The following is a 24112-nucleotide window of genomic DNA, read 5'->3' as shown; positions in this document are numbered from 1 at the left end:
CTTATTTCAAGAGAGGATAGTGTTGTGCGAATTGCACACACATCCCCGTCTTGGACAGGGACCCCTAGTTTGTGCCTTTCTGTCTTTGTGGAAGAGGAAGGGGATATGAAGGGTCAAGTGCCGCTAAAACCAAATTCGGCCTCTAGGGCCATATTGCGAACTTAAAACTCCCCAATTCTCGCAAAATCGCCTAAATGTGAAAAGTGAAAAGTTGGCAAAAATGCCTCAAAAGGCCAAATTCGGACCTTTTAGCCAAAATGTGAAAAGTGAAAAGTTGGCAAAAGTGCCCAAAGGGCCGAATTTGGACCTTTAAGTGAAAATGTGAAAAGTGAAAAGTTGGCAAAAATGCCTCAAAAGGCCAAATTCGGACCTTTTAGCCAAAATGTGAAAAGTGAAAAGTTGGCAAAAGTGTCCAAAGGGCCGAATTTGGACCTTTAAGTGAAAATGTGAAAAGTGAAAAGTTGGCAAAAATGTCTCAAAAGGCCAAATTCGACCTTTTAGCCAAAATGTGAAAAGTGAAAAGTTGGCAAAAGTGCCCAAAGGGCCGAATTTGGACATTTAAGTGAAAATGTGAAAAGTGAAAAGTTGGCAAAAATGCATCAGAAGGCCAAATTCAGACCTTTTAACCAAAATGTGAAAAGTGAAAAGTTGGCAAAAGTGCCCAAAGGGCCGAATTTGGACCTTTTAAGTGAAAATGTGAAAAGTGAAAAGTTGGCAAAAATGCCTCAAAAGGCCAAATTCGGACCTTTTAGCCAAAATGTGAAAAGTGAAAAGTTGGCAAAAGTGCCCAAAGGGCCGAATTTGGACCTTTAAGTGAAAATGTGAAAAGTGAAAAGTTGGCAAAAATGCCTCAAAAGGCCAAATTCGGACCTTTTGGCCAAAATGTGAAAAGTGAAAAGTTGGCAAAAGTGCCAAAAATCCAGAAATTCACCATTAAGGGGTGAAAATGTCAAAGTTTTTAAAACTTTCCAAATGTCCCTCTTGCCCGAAATTGCCGGGAACAACTAAATTCGCGGAAGGAGTACAAGCGTTAAAACTTGGGAAATTTTCAAATGACCCTCCAGGCGTTAAGTTTTAATATTTGTTAAATTAAATTAATTAATTTTTCAAATTGATTTATTGAAATGAAATTGATCGTTCGCAGGTCGCAGGACGTCATTAGAGAACCAAGAGAAAGACCTGAAACGCAAATCGAAGAAGGATCACAATCAAGGCCAGGCGCTGAAGACTGGAAAAGAAAAAAGATGTGGGAACGCGCTGCACGAGCGTGAGAGCAACCAAACATTGGGAACCGTGCCGCTAAACAAAGATGAAGTCCACCATTGGGACCAAAGACCAAAGAACACTCTGAATGTTGCAAGTTTATGCCTTCTCGAGAAAAAGCACACAACTGGATTTAATTCCAAGAATTCAATTTCTAAAAAGATGAAATTGTTTTATTGTAAAACTGCTTGTAGGCCCCACTCATATATTTTGAAAGAAAGGGGAAACAAGTCAGTTGTGGATAGTTATGTCCAACTACCGGATAGGCTCAAATTGAAGCCAAATAGTGACATGTAGTTGAAATTGTGGTTGAATGGATGAGTGAGAATTTAATGGGCATGGGTTAAGGCTGCTAGTTTCTAGAAGGCAGATTAGGACCCTTGGATGCAGTTAATCCTACCCTTTGGTTCGTATTGTAAAATCTATAAAAGGCAGAGGCCTTTCTTTTGTAAAGGGTTAGATAGTTAGAGATTTTTATTAAATAGTTAGACTCTGGTGAGAGTGTTAGATTTTAGAGTTAGAATAGGTTAGATTTTAAGCAGTAGCATAGAGATGCTGCAGAAATTGTTGTAATAGGCAGCTGAAATCAATATATAGACATTGATTTGGTGTTTATTGTCTTGTTTTCATCCTGTTTGCATGGTTTCTCTTAGCATTTTAGATAGATCTTTCTATTTTGGGTGTGCAGGTATTTGATAGATTCAGGCTCATACCATTGAGGATATACTGATTGTGTATCCTTTTGTATGGTTAACCTGAGCCTTTGATTGTGCTTAGTTCAATTGCAGGTGTCCGTCTGAGCTGCGCCAGAATTGGGTGCTTAGCCGTGCGTCTCCAGTCTGAAAATCTTCCAAGTCCCTTTGAAGATTGCACCGTTCGTACAAGGTTGTGAGCTATTCTGGCCAAGCAGGAATTGGTTATGTTGAATCCGTCTACCTGCATACCCGTGTTGTTAGTTTTAGATCTCCTAACCCTTTCCTTTTGCTCTTTATTACGTAATTCGAGAATCACAGCAGACCAGCTTGTTGCAAATCATAAGTCCCTTTGTGCTCCCAGCAAATCACATCGACCACTGAGTAATCCCGCAGTCAAGACTTGACAATCAAAACCTTGAGGTTGTCCCCTTTGATCAAATAAAAAACAGCATTAGGGATTTCCTTATCTCAAGAGAAGATAGGATACTCAGCGAGTACATTCTATTCCTGCGTTGGCTGGATGAAGTCGCAAGTTCAACGATTTTAGACACGTCAACAGAATTGGCGCTAGAAGGAGGGCTGGTATGATGAAATGTGTAGACAGCTAATTCAAGATCATATCAATCCATATTTGTGAGGAGTAACCTTATAGTTTTTTTAACCTCCTCTGCGCGCAACAGAATTGGCACTAGGGGGGCCTTTGTCAGGATCTAGGCAGCAAGTTGAGTTTATTGAGACCTTTTAAATGCTATACTTGGGATATGCAAGATCCCTGTTAAACCAGAAAAGCCAAAAAATCAGAAAACCTGAAAATACCAAAAATATTTTTGAGTTAGTATGTTGAGTTAGTCGTTTCATAAAGACTCTTTGCAGTCCGAAATTTTTCAAATCCAGCAAGAGCTAAGTTTGCAGTTCTATCCAAGGCAGCTGTCCAAATTTGCATCTTCATCTCACTGCAGAATTCACGACACCATAGCGCACGATGAACTGAATTGCTTGACATTTTTGTCAAGGTTCGCGCTCGCATTACAGGGGTAGATATTCTTTGGGGATGTCCCCAAATTAGAGGCGATCGTACAGCCGGATATCCCTAGTCCTCCATCTAGCAGTGAGGAGTTTACACGATTTAGAATTTGATTGAGAACCAATTTGGTCTCGAAGAGGAATTACGCTTGGAGAGCGTGATGTCACCTTGGTGGTGCAGAATTCACCGCACCCCACATTCAGAGTTCACCTGCTTGCTATGCATAGAAGCAGTCAGTCAAGTCAAAGCCCAATTTGGACTGCCAGAAGAACCAGGGGAGAGCATCACCAACAAAGTGTGGAGAGCCTACCTTGCTGCAGACGAGTATAGACGAACACAAAATCAATGCAGCGCCACACTCCCCGATGATGAAAAGATGGAGTTGCCAATTGCTAAGCAAGATGAACCGGTCAATTAGACCAAGGCAGTAGATGAATTTATTATCCTTGCAACTGATGAGGACAGTGTTCAGGAGGACGATCAAGGGAGCTTTGTGGATCAGCCACAGGTTGAAGAGCAGTTTGCAGCAGCCCCACAAATGGACGATGCAGTCCAAGAGTCCGTCGAGGATGTTTTTGAGAGCCATTCAATCAAAGAGTCTCTGCTGTTTGAGGAAATACTGATACAAGTGCATAAGGCCGCATTGTTCATACAGCCCAAGGATTCACTGACAGATGATGCGCCTCTCTTTCCTGAGTTCGAGTTCGGTTTCAAGACTAATTTTTAGCCTACGCAACCTAATGTGGAATGTGATGTTGATTTGCATACACCAGACGCTATCGAGATGCTGCACCACCAATGGCGACCTCTTGATACAACTGCTGAAGCCTTCCCGGTGGACAACCCACCGTACAAAACTCTACATGACTTAGAAAGTTGCCAGGTTGTTTCTTTCCCTCTTGCTCTTAATTCTGAAAATTTTCCGTTTAATTTTGAATATTCTGGAAAAACAACCTGTAAATGGATTAACCACGGACCTAATGAACTCCCTCAATTAATAATTCTACCGACGTCCTGGTTAAACCTGAGAGTGGCCAACTGAAAATTTTCTTTTCAGAATATAAAGACAAACAAGCCAAACTGAGAACTGTTCCCACTGCCTTGTTACTGCTGCATATATTGAGAAATCATCATGGATCGGGAACGCATGTATATAACCCGCATTTTGTACAGTCAGTTTCTCCTTGTACATTGTTTAGGTTTTTGTTTTCTGTTTTTGTTCGTTTTATGTTTTTTTAGCTTAGATTTCTTGTTTTCTGCTTTAGTTTAGTTTGCTTTCCGTAGTGTAGGTGTCCTTTCGGAAGGGGTTGTCTCCCTATCAATTTTTTGAAGGGGTTTGTTTGCTTTTCCCATCTTTGGTGTACGAAGTCGGAAATTTTTTTTCTGGCTCATTTCTTGGATGCCGATTTTGGTAGAGCGCCTAATTGACGGTTGCCCCCGTAGTCAGTCCATTTTGGTTTAAGGCTTAGTCAGTCTAAAAATTTAGTTGCTTACTGCGTCTTGTCGCCAACGTTATGATCACTGCACTTTTAAAACACTTAAAAATGCTTAAGTCAGTCGTTTTATCAAAGGGAGGTCATTGCAAGTGAAAAAAAAATCTGAAGCTCTGCTTCAGCAACCACTGTAACGCTCAATCCCACTTAGACTTCATTGCTTACCAGCCAAGGTGAAAATGTGAAAATAAAAGAGAAAAATCAAAAGAAAAGAAATTGAAAAGCAAAGAAATATCAAGTTGCTTGGCTTTGGGAATGCAGACACCTCTGCCGATTTTCAACAAGAAAATTTATCGGAAACAGAGCAATCTCTGTGAGCTTACAGGCGATAACTCCGCTGGGGCTATAAACGCTTGCTGGCAGCGGGGCTCTATCCAGGTTGCTTTTAGAGTTAGAGTCGCTCTACGTAACTTGCATTAACTAAACAATGATATCTCAACCTTCTTTAGGCTTGAATGAACTTCACTGCACACACTCGATTTCTCAAGGTTGGTGACTTGATTCAGTTTGCGACCTCATTTTTACTTTGAATCTGTCTTCTATCATTTGGGTTGTTTTGTGGGGTATATACTAGAGATTCTTGGGTTCGGTCTGGATAGTCATCCTTGAAATGTTTAGGAAAATTTCCCAGCCAAGTCGCCATTTGTTGTGCGAATCGCACACCCATCCCCGTCTTGGACAGGGACCCCCCAGTTTGTGCCTTTCTGTCTTTGCGGAAGAGGAAGGGGATATGAAGGGTCAAGTGCCGCTAAAACCAAATTCGGCCTCTAGGGCCATATTGCGAACTTAAAACTCCCCAATTCTCGCAAAAATGCCTCAAAAGGCCAAATTCGGACCTTTTAGCCAAAATGTGAAAAGTGAAAAGTTGGCAAAAGTGCCCAAAGGGCCGAATTTGGACCTTTAAGTGAAAATGTGAAAAGTGAAAAGTTGGCAAAAATGCCTCAGAAGGCCAAATTCGGACCTTTTAGCCAAAATGTGAAAAGTGGAAAGTTGGCAAAAGTGTCCAAAGGGCCGAATTTGGACCTTTAAGTGAAAATGTGAAAAGTGAAAAGTTGGCAAAAATGCCTCAAAAGGCCAAATTTGACCTTTTAGCCAAAATGTGAAAAGTGAAAAGTTGGCAAAAGTGCCCAAAGGGCCGAATTTGGACCTTTAAGTGAAAATGTGAAAAGTGAAAAGTTGGCAAAAATGCCTCAAAAGGCCAAATTCGGACCTTTTAGCCAAAATGTGAAAAGTGAAAAGTTGGCAAAAGTGCCCAAAGGGCCGAATTTGGACCTTTTAAGTGAAAATGTGAAAAGTGAAAAGCTGGCAAAAATGCCTCAAAAGGCCAAATTCGGACCTTTTAGCCAAAATGTGAAAAGTGAAAAGTTGGCAAAAGTGCCCAAAGGGCCGAATTTGGACCTTTTAAGTGAAAATGTGAAAAGTGAAAAGTTGGCAAAAGTGCCCAAAGGGCCGAATTTGGACCTTTTAAGTGAAAATGTGAAAAGTGAAAAGATGGCAAAAATGCCTCAAAAGGCCAAATTCGGACCTTTTGGCCAAAATGTGAAAAGTGAAAAGTTGGCAAAAGTGCCCAAAGGGCTGAATTTGGACCTTTAAGTGAAAATGTGAAAAGTTGGCAAAAATGCCTCAAAAGGCCAAATTCGGACCTTTTGGCCAAAATGTGAAAAGTGAAAAGTTGGCAAAAGTGCCAAAAATCCAGAAATTCACCATTAAGGGGAGGAAATGTCAAAGTTTTTAAAACTTTCCGAATGCCCCTCTTGCCCGAAATTGCCAGGAACAACTAAATTCGCGGAAGGAGTAAAAGCGTTAAAACTTGGGAAATTTTCAAATGACCCTCCAGGGGTTAAGTTTTAATATTTGTTAAATTAAATTAATTAATTTTTCAAATTGATTTATTGAAATGAAATTGATCGTTTGCAGGTTGCAGGACGTCAATAGAGAACCAGGAGAAAGAACTGAAACGCAAATCGAAGAAGGATCGCAATCAAGGCCAGGCGCTGAAGACTGAGAAAGAAAAAAGATGTGGGAATGCACTGTAGGAGCGCGAGAGCAACCAAACATTGAGAACCGTGCCACTAAACAAAGATGAAGTCCACCACCGGGACCAAAGACCAAAGAACACTCTGAATGCTGCAAGTTTATGCCTTCTCGAGAAAAAGCACACAGCTGGATTTAATTCCAGGAATTCAATTTCTAAAAAGCTGAAATTGTTTTATTGTAAAACTGCTTGTAGGCCCCACTCAGATATTTTGAAAGAAAGGGGAAACAAGTCAGTTGTGGACAGTTATGTCCAACTACCGGATAGGCTCAAATTGAAGCCAAATAGTGGTAGGTAGTTGAAATTGTGGTTAAATGGATGAGTGAGAATTTAATGGGCATGGGTTAAGGTTGCTAGTTTCTGGAAGGCAGATCAGGACCCTTGGATGCAGTTAATCCTAGCCTTTGGTTCGTATTGTAAAATCTATAAAAGGTAGAGGCCTTTCTTTTGTAAAGGGTTGGATAGTTAGAGATTTTTGCTAAATAGTTAGACTCTGGTGAGAGAGTTAGATTTTAGAGTTAGAATAGGTTAGATTTTAAGCAGTAGCATAGAGATGCTGCAGAAATTGTTGTAATAGGTAGCTAAAATCAATATATAGACATTGATTTGGTGTTTATTGTCTTGTTTTCATCCTGTTTGCATGGTTTCTCTCAGCATTTTAGATAGATCTTTCTATTTTGGGTGTGCAGGTATTTGATAGATTTAGGCTCATACCATTGAGGATATACTGATTGTGTATCCTTTTGTATGGTTAACCTGAGCCTTCGATTGTGCTTAGTTCAATTGCAGGTGTTCGTCTGAGCTGCGCCAAAATTGGGTGCTTAGCCGTGCGTCTCCAGTTTGAAAATATTCCAAGTCCCTTTGAAGATTGCACCGTTCCTGCAAGGTTGTGAGCTATTCTGTCCAAGCAAGAATTGGTTATGTTGAATCCGTCTACCCGCATACCCGTGTTGTTAGTTTTAGATCTCCTAACCCTTTCCTTTTTCTCTTTATTACGTAATTCGAGAATCACAGCAGACCAGCTTGTTGCAAATCGTAAGTCCCTTTGTGCTCCCCGCAAATCACATCGACCATTGAGTAATCCCGCAGATAAGACCTGACAATCAAAACCTTGAGGTCGTCCCCTTTGATCAAACAAAAAACATCATTAGGGATTTCCTTATCTCAAGAGAGGATAGGATACTCAACGAGTACATTCTATTTTGCGTTGGCTGGATGAAGTTGCAAGTTCAGCGATTTTAGACACGTTAACAGATAGGATTCTTAGTATTCTATTCTGCGATGGCCAGATGGAACCGTAGTAATGCAACTTCAGACACGTCAACACTATGCACTTTCTCTTCTCTTGAAGATTTGTAATTATTTTTGCATTTCTGCAACTGTAAGTTTGGCCTTTGTCCTTTGAATGAATTGAAATTACATTCTTGCCTTCCTTCAACTTATGCATGCTGTGTATGTTTCCTTATAGGTGGATAAGTGTAAATCAACAAAGAGTCTATGGGATAGACTAAAGAAGCTTTATGGAAATGAACCCAACACCACTGGATCAATGTGTGAGAGTGAGAAGAACAATGCAGCAGATGCATGTGCAGATGATGAAGGTAGATCCACTAGCAGCCGCAACATTGATGAAGAAGGAACCCACCTCTTCATGGCTCAAGAATCTGAAGATGAGGAGCACACATCTGAAGGTGATAGGACAAATAGATCCCACCAGAAAGATGTGTTTGGCAGTGACAATGATGAAAAAGAAGAAATAGATCTTGAAGGAGAACTTGTAAACACTCTTGAGGAGCTCAGTAGAGTAAGAAATGAATACAAGTTATTCAAGAATGCTGCTATAGTGGAGCAGAACCGGTTGACAAAATGCCTTGAAGAATCTGAGAAATGCATCTCAGAGCTGAGGACACAAGAAGAAGGCACCAAGAAGTGTCGGTGTTATGATCTAGCATTTGTGCTAGAAGTTAAGGATAAAGAATATCTGCAACTGGTTGGAGAAATGGAGACTCTCTAAAGTGACCTTGAGAAATGTCAGAATGAGATCAAGGTAAGAATCTGGTTTGATGGCAGCAGTGATGCCTTGGACAAAATACTGAAAAAGCAAAAGCATGCCAAGAATACTGAAGGTTTAGGAAGTGGTGTCGGTGAATGTTCCACCAACAAGAATGTCCCCCACAATGACATTTTGTTTTTCTCCTCAAATGGAGAAAACAAAGGCCAAACCTTCACAGTGAGAAATGCTCCTCGAAAGAAGGTTGATCTGAATACAACCGGTGAAGACTTGCAGACAAGAATGAAGACTGGTGTTGCAAGAAGGAGGAACAATGCAGAATCCAAAGGAAAAGGGATGATGGGAGAAGACAACTTCATCGGAAGCAAGAACATGAGAGGACAACAGAGAAGATCTCCTACCGGCAGAGGACAAAGAAATGCTACCACCCACAGGGAAAAGCAAGTGTGGCAGAAGAAGAGACTAAATGGAGGAGTTGTACAGAATGGACAACCTAGGATCCATCCTCAGAGAAGGAGAAATGGAGATGCCAAACCGGTAAGATCTCCCCATGCATGGCAAAATAAGTTTGTAAGTTATATGCCATCCTTTACTGGTTATTGTTTTGCATGTAATGCTTATGGCCATAGGACAAAATAATGTAGAAAGAGATCTAGAAGGAATAATGTAGGATCTCAGAGACATCATGCATATGATAAAAATGTATCCAGGAGTAGATACATGCATGTCCCCTCTCCCGATTATGCAAATATTGTTTGTCATAACTGCAAAAGAATTGGCCATAGAGAGTTTGAATGCAGGAGGAGGAACCTGTAGTCACATGGAGGTCGGTATAGAAACCTTGCTCTGCAAAAAGGTGGATACAGAGCATGTGGAAGTCAAAGACCTGCATAGAACCAAAGGAGAAATGTCCTTGCAGAAGCAAGAGGTCCACCGGTTTCAGCTGCATGACCAAGAGAAGATGGTCAAACAGGTATGCTAAGAGATTCCCCAATCATGAAGTTGGGATGAATGTTGTGTGCTACTATAGCACTGCTTCTGTGTGTGATGTAGAGTCCGGAAAAGGAAGGGCCCATCAGCAGAAGAAGGAAAGACCTGCTCCCATGCCTAAGTTCAAGCAGGTATGGAGGAAGAAGACCATGGACCAACACTGTGCTTTAAATGCACAGGTGATATCTCCTAAGGCTTAAAGGAGATGCAGGACCTCAGGGGGAGTAGTACATTGAATTTATCATTCACCCCCTCAGTGAAGGACACATGGAAGGACAAACTGTTACCGACATGAAGGCTAACAGGTACTTGCAGGTTATGTAAGACAATGAGGTTGGAGATCATTGCAATAGCCCCGGTAGCATAGAATGTGAAGTTCATGTCTCGGGTGGTATTGGAAAAGCCCTGAATGACATATGTTGGCCCAGTGGTTGATCATACAGGCAAGCATGTCTTTGGGCCGACCTGTTTGATTTATGGCATGGTGCTGTCATTGTATGGCATTGTGTGGTTCTAGGATCATGTCATAGGCTGTGGTGGATATGATGGAGTTGAAGATCACCAGATGATCACACAAGCACAACTCAACCGATACATAGAGATGATTGGAGCCCTCGGTATTAGACCTCACCAGAGTTGGAGAACCTGAGATGTATGACTCAGGGGGAGTTCAAGTGGTTATGATACAAGGCCGACATGCTTGATCTAGAAAGGGTAAGTGCACTGACTGCCCAAACTGCAAATGATGGAAGTTACAGTAGAAATACCCAGGAGAGTTTCATTGTAATGGGTATCTACTTGTCATTTGGCTGGCTGTATTGATAGTACAATCACATTTGATTCTAAAGAAATTTGGGATCAAATGGGAGGTGATGCAGTTTGACCAGCAGGTGAGTAGTGTTCACTAACACATCCCTCTACAATTGAGTATTTTTAACATATGGTATAAAATTAGCATGCTCAATTGGTGTCAGTTGATGGTTGAGTCCTCCATCTCAAGTGCTGTAGCTTGAGAAGATCTAACAATAGGTATCAAAGGAGGAATATTTGGTCTTAGACTAAGGTTTCCTTTGCCATTGGTATCAAAGGAGGAGAGACATCTGGAGAAGAAAAAGGGGAGAAAGAATTCTGTTAGTGCCCGGTAAATACAAGGAGAAATGATACCCTGACAGTGCCCTTTGCCATTGTTGTCAAAGGGGGAAAAGGATTTTGTAGTATACAACATACTACATGTGTTGAGAATCCATGGATTAGAGACAGGGGGAGAAGGATTATGTAGTATGCCGGATACTACATGAGTTGTCATCAATGCCAAAGGGGGAGATTGTTGGCATTGTGTTGTCATTGATGTCAACCGGTATGGGATGTCTACCGATATGAGAGATGTATGTGCAACACTGTCTTGGAGGAGTACAGGTTGAGATATCTTTGATATCACTCTGTGTTGCAGGATACCGGTAAGGTAAGAAAGAGCATACTACTCAGAGGAATGATCACTGAGGTCACCGGTACACAAGTCAGTGCCTAACTTGTGAGGATGAGAAGAATAGGTTACTGGTACAGTGTATCACCGGTAAGGAAAGGATGTCAACTGGTAAGTGATGTGTTGACATGGGGAAGACAGTTCACCCAAGTGAGTGGCTGCCAACCGGCAAAGCTCATGACCAGTGTACAAGGTACTTGAGTGGTTGCTTGTGATGAAGAGGCAGAATGCTATCAAAATCACATCAACACAGGAGAAGGATGAATAGGTCATCAATGACTGTGAGGTTGCAGAACAGCAGGACTCCCATCGGATGAAGATGTAGTCATCATGAGAAGCAATGATTGATAGTGAATGTGCCCACTCAGGTTCACATGTGCCTGTTTGAAGGTTTGCTGCACAAACAAGGAAGCCAAATGAGTGCACTGCAGGATGTAGATTACAAGGACTAACTCTCACCGGTAAGTGGAACTTATCTCCTATTATGCATAGTGTGCATCATAGTTCCATGAGATAAGGTAGATGAGGCAAAGGTAGGTGTTTGAAGGCTCACATTAGATCTACCGGTGAATCAAAGGAATGCCTCAAGTGCATGAAATCAGGGATATGCACTGGACTGTCTGAGAAGGCATGTTGAGATGTTGGTACAGATGAAGAGTAATGAGTTTGTCACTTTGACAAACCGGTAGAGATATGGTCAGAGCTGATCAGGGAGAAGGCAAGGTTGAGCAGATGCAGTTAGAGGAGAATGGCCGGATTGAAGATGGAGTCTGGTGAAGGTTGCTGACATGGTGTCATCAAGAGTTTTTACCGGTATGAATGTTCACCGGTAATATGGACAAGGTGCAGATGCAAAAGACTCCCCATCTGATGAAGATTGTGCATAAGGCAGGTTAGCAAGTGTGCTGACTGATTGAGCAGTCCACGGGAAGAGAAGCAGAGTGCAAAGTTGATGACAGACCGGTTTGAGGGTTTGACCAGCAGGGTTAGTAATCCGGTAGAAGAGAAGAACCGGTTGAGTGGTTGGTCGGTGATACCTGAATCGACACACCGATCAAAGCTGGCAGTTGGTCGACTTGGATGCCACGAGGAGATGAAGTGGCAAGCATGCAGAGGTCGGTGGAGTGCCATGTAGAGATAGGTGTCTCTACTATTGTGCATTCAATATGGATCCCGTGATTTGTTGATCGGATCAAAAGAGTGCGGCTCGAGGAAGAATAAGTGATTGAGACAAATCAGGGAGTGGTTGGCACCTGGATCAAAGCAAGAAAGTCAGTTTGTGAGAAGACCTCGAGGAGGGAACAACAGAGGTATTAATGTTTCTTTGATAGATGCAAGTTGAGATGAAGGGCTGTGTTTTCTATATTTGGAAAACGTGATTTGGAAGGGGTGGCAATGGCGGAGATGAACAGTTGGCTGTCTGGTAGATCAGATCGGACAAGATCTGATTGGATTTGGTTTGCCTCGAGGTTGATGAGGAAACCCTAGCCACTTGAGATTTGAATTGGCTTTTGGTAGGAAAACCAGGCTATAAATATGCAAGCCAAAAATCAGAGATGGTTGCCGCTGGATGAGAGAGAAGTGTTGCTGAATAGAAGAAGATAGTGCTGCTGCGAAGTGATTAAGTGTTACTTCTGCATGTGAGAGAAGAGCAGTGTGAGGGAGAACCAGGTTGAAGAGTTCAACCAGTATCCGTGCAGAACCGGTAGTGTTCATACCAGCAGAGCAGGAGTGAAGGAAGCTGTAGAGAAGGCAGACACAAAACCGATAGAGTATAGTACCGGTAAAGAGCAGAACAGAGAGAAGGAGATCCAGTAGAGCAGAATAGAGGAGAGATAAACCAGTAGAGTTTACCAGCAAGCAAAGCAGCAGATGAGAGCAACAGAATAGTGAACTGATGTAGTAGAGAAGGTGTCTCACCAGCAGAGAGAGGTATATGAGATGGTTACAAGATTCACTCGTAACAGTAGTATTAATTTTGTATTCGAAGTTATCTTTGTGATCACTAAGTTGTAGCTCGGTGCAAGGGTTGTAGCTCCTTTGGGTGGTAGCCCATAAATCAATCAGGGGTTGTAGCTCCTTGGGCTGGTGCCTTAAACATTGTAACACAGTTTTGATTGTGAGGCTGGATTGGAGCAGTAGACTCCAGCAGCATTGCTCACCAAGGTTTTTCCCATCTTGGGTTTTCCTCGTACTTGCTAGTGTTATGTAATGGTCCCTTGTGTGCGTTTGCATTTGTGATTAAGTCTCCCCACTAACCAGTAAGTCTGCATTATGCTAGATCCCATAACCAGTATACACACATAAGTTAGTTAAAGGGAAAAAGATTAAGAACCACTAATTCACCCCCCCTCTCAGTGGTGCATTGTGTCTAACAAGCCGACCTTCTCCGAAGATTCAACCCCTTGCACAAGGTCCCACACTTCGGGGTTGTTTCCATGTTTCACAAGGTTGTTGAGTTGATAGCTCAGCAAGGGTGCAATCTTTTGTGATAACAAGACCTACAGCTACAAGATTTACAAGTGATGAAATGCCTATTTTTTGATGGAGTGGTTAGTTGGAGGAGCAAGAAGCAAGCAATTGTTGCATTTTCAACTCTAGAAGTTGAGTACATGGGAGCCACACATGTAAGCAAAAGGTATGGTTACAAAAGTTCTACTCAAATGTTATTTCTTACGGAAGTCCATAAGGATATAGTTTTACAATAAAACTGTAATTTGTTTGGCAAAAAGACCCCACTTATAATGCTCAAATGAAGAATATTGGTGTCCAATATAATTTTTTAGAGACATGCTTGAAGACAAATTTTTTTTCTTGAATGTCACTAAATTGAAGAGTTTTGTTGACTCTGTGATGGAGTTAATTAATATAGACAAACTTGCTTGGTGTAAGAAATAAATGGGCATAGTTGCCTGATCTATGTGTGTGTGGCTCTTATGTAAATTATTTAACAAGTAGGAGATTTGTTGGATATGCTTTGCATACTTCGCATGTTTTACACCCCAACACAACCCGACACACCTAGTGGGGCTTGAGTCTATGCTTCAACTAGGGAATATGGGGGAGTCATGGGTGGATATGGGGGTATGTTTTCCTAGAAAAAATGTGGGCTATTATATTTGGTACTTGGTTGTATTGTAATTTTGCTTAGAAATTTCTTATAGTGATGTGCCTACAAATACTCACACAGATTAGAATCAAGCAGAAGCAATACATATCTTATTGTATTGTGAACAATTGAGAACAAAATGAGTGTTGTTTTTGTTGGGTTTTTCTCCAAGGGGTTTCCTAGGGTAATTAGTCATGTTATAACCTGAGTGTGTCATCTTTTTCTTTCTATTGCATTTAAGATTTTGTTATGTATTACTTCTCCTCCATATGGTTATTAGTATTATTTTATCTTCAATTGATTGCCTCTTACTCTTTGGTTTATCAAGTTGTTCTTGACTCAAAGTTATGTGACTTGCTTGTACATCATATTTTCTTATTAACCATAATGCTCCCAATATAATTTCCCTTACACTGCCAAGGATAAGTAAAATCAATTTCATTGATTTTTTCTACTCATTTATAGTCATCAAAATCTTTCAATCTGACAAAGACCACCTTTGAATTTGCCATGCATAAGTTGGATCCTTCCCATTTTCTATCACATATTCCTCTGGCTTTATAATCAAGTGGCTGCATGTTTTCTATTACTTGTTACATGATTTCTATCCTTAAAGCATACATAAATAAAAGAATTACAACTTGTTGGACTAATGGTATATCCTATATCCGCATTTTCACATAAGAAAGGTCAGAACCTATTGATTGACACTTCATCAGAAAAAATGTTTTCCAACTGCAAAAGTAAAAAAGAAAATGAATGTGAACTGAATACATTAGTGTCACTATTCTCAGACGCTTAAGAATTTATTTCAGTACATATCAAAAGGTATTAAGACTATATTCCTTTTTGATTGACAAAACCATGGCATTAAAATTTTGGCAAAAGCACACAAATATACACACACTATAGATGAGTGGTCCAAACAAGCAACAAGAACAAAATATTTCATATTTATCCTTACCTTTTGCATTGCCAATGTGTCCCAGTTTATATTATTAAAAAATGGATGAACTTTCACCTGCAGGTCAACATCAACACATTTCATTAATAACAGGCACATAGTAAATAAAATACAAAGTACTTTTCACTTGCATTGACAAGAAGGGTCATATTTTATTAAGAAGCCTACACATCTACTGAGATTCAAAATTTGTAGCAAAGGATAAGGTCAGTGCACACTTCTGTTGCTCCCTTTGCCCCCAGTCGATGATTTGGATCCTCTGTAAGAAGCCTGTATATAAAACAAGAAAAAGTAAAGGAGAGTTGTTTCCTGAGATAAGACATGTTGACAACTCAACATTAATGTATATACTCTAAACATATTTTGTATCAAAAGTTGTCAACATGCTGCATGACTCGCAGCTGTCGAGAGAGAAAATTAACAGACAAGTTAATGGCATATCATTTCAAGTTTCAACAATGATAGCATTAGATGTCTCTGTAGTCTAATTTGGATGAGATTCAAGTTGCTAGTCTAGAAAATCTCAAAGAGAAAAAAGAATGAAATGTTGAACATGTCCACAAATGCAGACGAGAGCATATAGAAATCCACAAACTTTGAACACAATTTCAAAGGGCAATAAATAACATTAATAATTATTATTTAGATGAATTAATGTAGCATTAAAGACACAAGATGCAGGACATGTAAAACAAACAAACATGACAGCATCAAATTTTAACGACTAGACATTGAAGAAAAGCTTCTGAAAATAAGAGAAAAAACTTTAAATGTTGTTATCTTGTTTTATAGTTAAATATACCATACAAGTTGCACATGTAAATAGAGTTTTTTGTGTACCTCAAAACTAATAATTAACTAAGTGACACCAAAAAATCACGACCACTAAATGAGGAAATTTGGTTCCCACAAACCTTGTTATGGCTTATACATGGCCTATACTCCATTGAGGCTAATGAAAAGTTTCTAAGGTGGTATCACGCTTGACATCATTCAAATATCAAACTCATTTACATCATCACAAAACCTCAATATAACATTACCATATGAATTATTTGGAAAATAATCTTAATTTTCAATATAAGCATGTTATTTCTCTTCTAGATTACCAAACAACTAAAACTGAGTTTATCTAATATTAATTGCTCAGTAAGAAGATGACTGGCATATCAACATCATTAAATTTCAACTAGTAGCTACAAATGCACTCAAAGGACATCATTAATAACCACTGTGGATTTATGAAAGTGGCTTGATAAAGAACATGTGCTGGTATTAGAATATAATGAAGTGTATATTTAAACTTAAATAATTAAGTGGTTAGTTGTAAATAATTAATAAGATTGTTGTAGCTCTTTAATGAGTTGGTTGTAATACACAAGTTAGTGGAAATGGACGAGTTAATTCCCTAAACTAGAGAGAAGGATTAAAATAGATCCTTCCCCTCAAGGTTGATCAAAGCTGAGCTTTGATCAAGTTTCAAAAGAAATCCTGGAATTTTGGGATCCAGTTGTCAAATAAGAGAAGATAAGGTAAGGCCGACTAGGGCTGCATCAAAATAAATCAAGTAGGGTACAAACAATGAGGATGAAGCCCAAGCCTTTGCCCTTGAATTCATTATCAGAAATATACAAATATGTAATGTCCCCTTCTCAGTAGTAATAAGCTTAGTTGACCGTTAGCCTATTCCGGAGACTCGTAGGCTAGTCGGAAGAAGAAATTAGGGTTTCCTACCTCTGGGAGGATGTTTCAGCATTTTTGGTGGCTTGCATGTTGGAGCTTGTCAGTTTGGGTTATGAATTCCTTCTGGGTTTTCAAAAAGCTTCGCAATGATGGTACATGCATAGCAAATAGCGAAGTTTGGCAGACTTACTATTTTTAGTAAGTGGAGGTGAGGGCAGCTTATTTCTCTGTGTTTTTCTGGGTTTTCAGAGAGCTTCGTAGTGGTATGACATGCAAATGAATCTGAAGACCTTTTCTGGACTTACTATTTTTATTAAGTACAACAACTGCTTAGAATGTGGTGAAAATCACTTTGGAAACACTTAATATGTTTAGTAGTAAGCTATTTATAGTGAGTACTATTTTTGGCAGGTTCCTGTGGTCCAGTTCAGTTGACTATTTTTGACAATGCAGTCGGTACCTTGGCCTCAACTCAATGTAGGCAGTTGTCAGTATTTGAAGAAAAGTATATTTTAATGACTTAGGCTTATATGTATTTTATTCAAACTTGGATGACTTAGAGAAAGGAAATATTATTTTTATCCTAAGTCTATTTAAGCGAAATATTTCACCATCACATTTTGATGCCATAGTGCAATTTCATCAATTTTACTTTATAAGCATTATTTTTATCAAAAAGTGGTGATTAAGGATGGATGCGAGTTGGGAAAATTATGCTAAGGAGGTGAAATGAAATGTTAATGGAATTTGGGTGCCATTTTGAGTGGAATTTGAATTTGAATTTAGTCTGCTGAGTGGTTATAAATAAAGGCCTTGGGCTCTCATTTTGGGGTAAACATGAATATTGTAATGAAGTGCTGTCAGAATGCTGATTGAATGCTTCGAGGAATGCTTCCTCCTAGATTGAATGCTTAGCTTCTCGCTTGAAAGATAGCGACTAGTTGAGACTGTGGGATTGTTCTTCACTTAGGAGAATAGATGAAATTCATTGCGAAGTTTGTGTTTGAAGTTTTCTGATTTTGGAGTGTTGGGTGTGAGTTCCAAGTTGCTGTTTTCAGTGTGATGTAGGTGTGTTTTGCTCATATGTCTCTGTGTGGTTATCTGCCAAATCTGGGTATTGGCTCGTTATTTCTCTATGCTCTAGGCGATCATTCCTGTAAGTTTTTAGTGCTTATCTTGGAGTCATTAATTTTATAATGCAAATCGAATTTCTGCCCTAGCCATACCATGCAGAAGCTGCCTTGAGATGCGTGCGAAATAGTTTTGGGTCTGTTTGTTGTGTTATGTTAGTTCTAGCTTAATCGCCTATCTCTTCGCTTTCATTTGCATCTGATTTGGGGTCATTCTGTTGAGTGTGGGCAAAGTTGTGAGCTTTTTTGTGAGTTTTGTAGTTGCTGGTCTGCGTATTTCCAGCTTGCTGTTTGAATATCAGATTTTGAAGATTGATAGTGAGAAGTGTTGTTTTTGGAGTGGTTAGTCTTTGGTGGTTTTGGAGTGCATATCTTATCATTTGTAGCAATGGATAGTGATGTTCTTATTCTGAAATCTCATCCTATATATTGTAAAGCTGATTAATTGTACTAACAACTATTTCTTTCTGGATTGTAACACATGACCCACTGAAGAAGTGGAAGAGGTTGGCTTTGAAGCTTATCTTATCTTATTGTAATATTGTCCTTCTGTTGAATAAGTGGTCAAGTAGATTGTAATTTTCATTTTCTGTCCTCCCACTAAACAAGTGGTTGAGTGATTGTTGCTTATTTCAGTTTCTTGGATTCTATAATTGGCTGGTCATACCGCCATACTGTTGTTGAAATCTCTATCACCCGTTGGATAAGCGGAAGGGGCTGGCTTGCCGCCCAGCCTTGTAATTTTCAATTGGTTATTGAAGCTAACAATCCCCTTATCACCATATTCTCTCACCTTCCCACACTAGGCTCTTGGTGATCAGAAAGTGGAAGGGTTAATTTCAGCAGTGTTTTGATTATCATTTTCTAACCCTAATAGGTGCTTGTAATGTTTGTAATTGGAAATATTTTTAAAAAAATCAAGGGGGATATCTCAAGATATAAATGGAGATCAAGGGAAACTTAGGGTGATTATCAACACTATCAGAAATAGTAAATTGGTAAATTGAAAAATTAATGATATTCTCCAAGGCGCATGGCCCCTCTCGAATTCATTAGAAATTTTTACTATCCAACAAAGCTATAGAGATATAAATGGAGAGGATGAGATTTTGGCAAATCATGCAACCAAAATGGATCAGGATTGTAAACATTGTTTAATTACTAGTAGGGTGGACACATGGTTGAAACTCACAAACAAAATGGAAAGCTAAACAAGTGAAGGTTGTGATTAGTTGATTGGCCATCCTTCAACCATTAATTTATGAGTGGTGTGCTTCATAAATGCAAATGGCATCTTGTAATGTCCCCATTTTAGCAGACACGGTTTTTTGGTGATTAGCCTATCATTCTGACCCTCGTAGGTTAATGAGTATGGATAGAGGGTCTCCCGAGGCTTGTATCGTCTCCAGAGTTCAGTGTGTTTCGATCTGGTTTTCGTTTGGTATCATTTGGACTTCATTTGCTATACTTACTATTTATAGTAAGTTTGAGATGTTAGAGATGGACCCCTTCTATTTTTAGTAAAGGGGTATGGTCATATGCAGCTTCATCATGTCAGCTCCCAGCGCAGACGGCGTTTAAAAATGTTGAGTATTAATGGAGATATTAATGTTTATTTAGTTTAAATAAACATTAATGTTTTGAGCTTATATTATTAAGTTATAATATAATTTTATATTATAACTTAAATAAGGGTTAAAGTATCATTAAAGGGGACCATTTAATTAATTAAGTGTGACTCTTTTACGAAGGTGAAATATTAAATGACAAAGTGAAAATATTATATCATTAAATGTCATTTAATATCATTAATTGATTTAATGCCTTATTGGAGAAAATCGAACCTTCATGGGAAATATATATAAGGCTTTTGAAAAGAAGAGAAGGGGGATTGATCATTGTTATTTTTGATGAGAAGACTTGTCTCTTGGCTTTGGAGAAGAAGCTGGGGTTTCTGCAGCTTGTCTAGAGTATCGGCATTGGAGAACGTGAAGACTTCATTGCATCAGCAATCTGAGGGTGTGAGATATTCATCTGAAGTTGCTCCTAGGGTTGGCTTCATCCAGAAGTTGACATTGTGCTGATTGGGGATTTATTTTCAGATTTATTGGCATCGCTGAGGGCATATGTATATGGCAGACTGAGAACATCATACAGAGGGTTTATTTGCTGCTACAGTGCGCGTGAACAGTGCACATGAACAGTGCGCTACAGTACCCATGAATAGTAAACACTACAGTACTGCGCTACAGTATATTGCACCTTAGTTGAGTCTACTCAAGGGTTCTTCAAGGGTTTTAATTGCTGCTCATTTCCAGATTAGTTGCTGCTGTCATGACATTGAAATTTGGGTAGAATTTATAATTGTTGGAGGCCGTACTATAGTAGCAGCAGCCACACATGTTGCTTCACAATTTACATGGTATTTGAGTTGCTACATTACCCACAATGTAGGCGCTTCATTGGATCAGGTTCTCTTGCATTTAATTTCAGTATTTAATAGACATTCGAAGTTGGTTGTATGCTGCCATTGTACTCAAACCTGGGTATTTTGTTTCATATCATATTCAGCTGTAAGCCAAGAGTCCTGGCCCTTTCATATCTGTGGTAATTGGGACATCAATAAAAAGGAGTTGCATATGATATATTTGTAGTATTTATTTCAGTTTGCAAGATAACTGTTTGTCTTAATGTCCCTAGCTGAAAGTCAACATTTCATAATAGGAATTGCATGGCAAATGTTCGATAAAATGCTTATGGCTGTAGCTCTCATTTCCATACTCTAGTTTGCATGCCAATTGTATGACGAAATGTCACTTGGCTGTAGGTGATTAGTTTGCATATAGAAGTCATATATGTGCATTGTAAAAGTTCAAGATGAGTCATTCTTGCATTTAGATTATAGTTTAATCATTGTAGCATTGATTTATAAGTCTTTGGAACATTTTATCATAATCTTCAAGCCAATATACCAGACTGAAACCACAGACCAGTAATTTAAAAGTTTACATCCGAATTTTTTGACAATATTCCTGAAGTCCTTAATCAACAATTTGAGGGCAGAACTAGGAAGGTTCCCTACACATCTGTTTTATTATCACATGACATGTATTGCCCAAATCCTATGCTAAGTCAAGCTAAATCTAAAAAATAGGATTGAGGTCAAAGCCACATTAGAGGTGATATCATTTACAATTATGATGGATCTCTCCAAAGTGTTATAAGCTACTCTAGTAACTACAGTTCAAAACTCTCTTTTACCACCAACCACCACCATGGGCACACCTATAAGATTGATCAGTAGCTAGTGGTAGAAGGCATTCCTTGGTGAGATCACCGAAAAACGTTTTAAAATGGTCTTTAAAATTAGGAGTGGATTTCCACTATATGCAATACAATGGATTAAGAGAGTTTATAATCTTGAAACATCGATGCCAAGTGAATTTTGATATCTTGTCATTGTTTATAGTTTAACATGGCCTAGGAGAAGCAAAAGAAATGGTCAAAAAGATGATAGATAGTCTAATTAAAAGCCAATTTCTCGAGGGTCTAGATGACATAATTCAAATGGTTGTCTGTTCAAGATTTCCTACTCTCGACACTAGTTGTCAACAATGGTGTGGTGAGTGGGAAATGAAAACTATTCGTTTCTACTACCTTTCCTCAAAAGGAAGAGCACATAAGTAGAAAGCATCATAGAGATTAGGATTTCTAGAGTAATGGAGCTCGTGGTCATTGGAGGCATTTCTTGGCTCAAGGTACTAATCTCAAATGTCTCTAATAATGAGGTAGGAGCATTGCACTTTGCTTTGGCCTTTGGTTTCAGAATACATAACTTGGATCCCTTTTAAATATCTAGTATCACTATAGTACTTGATATATTATATAGGTTAAGATAGGAATTTCCTAATCTCATCTTTTGTATAGTATAGAATGTCTAGGATTTTTAATTTGTCCATCTCAATTGTAAGGAAGAACTATGTAATTATGTTCAATCTTATGAATACAAAGGGCATAATCCACATGACCACTATATATTCATCAAAAAGAAAAATGAGTTGGTTGTAGTAGAAAGTTTCCTAAATCTATATAATGTAGCACTCAATAAAATGCACACCAATTTCTCTTAATCCCATTATTTTAGTTTCTACCAATATTGGTATAAAGCTAGGAGATGCTAAAGAAGCTTACGATGGGTACAACACTAGCCGTTAAACATCAAGAACAAAGGTGGCACAAGGAGATGTTGGAAGGTGTGTGCCCTTCATCCCCTTGGTTGTTCAGTGCCACCCTCAGGGATTTGTGATATCGCTTAAGCACTTTCCATGGTTTGTTTATCTGGTGTTTGTATTAGGTGTTGACAGATCGATCTTTTGGCACAATGGCAAACCTTGGCTAACAAATGGTTACTAGACCTCAGGTCACGGGTTCAAATCCCTTGATCGCACTTGGGGGGGGGGGTAATTGTTGGAAGGTGTGCACCCTTCGCCCCCTTGGTTGTTCAGTGCCACGCTCAAGGATTTGCGACATGGCTTAATCGCCTCTCATGGTTTGCTTATCTCTAATATTTGTATCGGGCATTAACAAGTCGATCTTTTAGCACAATGGCAAACCTTGGCTAATAGAAGAATGTTGAAATCCCTTATTAAGGTAGAAAGTGACATCAACAATTGAAGGAGGTTCATGCCTATGAAATTTGTAAAAATACACAAGGGAGAAAATTATTTATTAAGTTGTAGCCTGGGCCAAAAACCCTAGATGTGGCTAGTTGTAAAGATCATTAGAAAAATGAGCAAAAACAAGCTATATAATAGCAAGTAGAAGCAAAAATTTGCAAAAGCAACACAAATAAGCGTAGAAGTGGTGCATTGTTCTAAAAGGACAAATATTTGTGGATAGTGTAGGACATATGAAACATCTGTAACTAGTTTTTTGTATTTTTGTAACGCCCCAGTTGAATATTAAAGGCATCACGTTACAAACAAAATAGAGGAAATTCTTTGTAACCATGGCAAGTATTGTATTTCCATACGTCAAAGGAAAATAAGTCATGAGTTGTGAGGGAGTATTATTTGGAAAAAGATCTCAGCCTTTCCTTCCACTAAGGATGTCACAGCCTCACAACTATCCTATCGCAGTCGTCACAATTATCACAACCTACACTTAATTCCAATTGAAGAATTTAAGCGATTTCCTTAGGAAAGTAGTTTAGGTTAATTAGCAATTACCATGGGACTGAAATAATAATTAAAACAAGCATAAGGCAGCAACAAAGGGATGTCACCCTTGGTGAGAAGTTGTCTATCTTTAGAATCATCACCTCCATTAAGAATCGCACATGATGTGGTATTAAAGGGAAATCCATTCATTTGGAAAAGGACATCATAGAGGAATATGAATAAGTATTCAATCTGTTATTAGAAATTAAGGATAGAGATTCTGCTTATTACCATCAGCCGAATCTAGCAAGATTAATGTGGAATTATGTCATTAAGTATATGAGTTCATTATTTATATTTGCTGAAATATATTATATATAGAAAGAACAGAAGAAGAAGAGCAATCGATCAAGACTCAAGAGAGATCAATCAAGTAGGAATCTGAATAAATGAATAATAGTCAGCATATTAGTCAGCATACAATCCCGGTTAATTCTATAAGTGATTGTGTCTGATGCATAATGCATAGACCATGATCTTACCGATTTTCTATTTTGTCTTCTATGTAGGAATGGATGTAATTAGCATATTAATGTTAATATATATATTTATATATTTCTATCGCTGCTATTATGATATTGGGCATAATAAACTATATAGTAGATTCCTTAACACTTCATTCAACCAACCATCTCATTATGGAAGGTAGAATTGAATACATATAAGGGATGCAAGTAGCACAAGGTTCCATTTGTGTAGAGCAACCCCAAGTGGCAAGAGGCCGAATAGCGGGTGTCATTTTGTGCTTTTGGGCTTGATGGAAAAGAATAAGCTTGAGGTGCCTTATATGATATTCTAGGGGACTCCCTAATGGGGATAGGTTGTAAGGGAAAGTATTATTGAATCCCACATGCACATTATGTAATTTACTAGGTTACCGGGTTCACCCCTAGGCCCCTTGGTACGAGTCCTGGTTCGACTGGGTCCGTGGTTCGGGTCCAGTTCGACCAGGGTTCGAAAAACCCAGAGGTGGTTCGACCTTGGTCGAACCCAGTCGAACCCGAGCGGCTCAT

The 24112-nt window shown here is 39.1% G+C and overlaps 1 protein-coding gene across 3 annotated transcripts in view; it reads right to left on the bottom strand.

Moving 5' to 3' along the window:
* LOC131032595 (probable serine/threonine protein kinase IRE4) overlaps positions 1-24112 on the bottom strand; it is a 317811-nt gene that overhangs the window by 28411 nt on the left and 265288 nt on the right. For 2 of the 3 annotated variants that reach the window (XM_057963623.2, XM_057963616.2), the window contains 2 exons: positions 15286-15337; positions 15068-15124 (listed from right to left, as the gene is read on the bottom strand). In XM_057963623.2, coding sequence (XP_057819606.2) covers positions 15068-15124; positions 15286-15337 — 109 coding nt within the window. Of the gene's footprint in view, positions 1-15067; positions 15125-15235; positions 15338-24112 lie in introns of all 3 variants that reach the window. The other variant, XR_009103479.2, reaches the window with a different exon arrangement.

The sequence above is a fragment of the Cryptomeria japonica genome, chromosome 3 (genome assembly GCF_030272615.1).
Source record: "Cryptomeria japonica chromosome 3, Sugi_1.0, whole genome shotgun sequence".
Classification (NCBI taxonomy): domain Eukaryota; kingdom Viridiplantae; phylum Streptophyta; class Pinopsida; order Cupressales; family Cupressaceae; genus Cryptomeria; species Cryptomeria japonica.
This window is presented reverse-complemented; position numbering and strand designations above follow the sequence as displayed.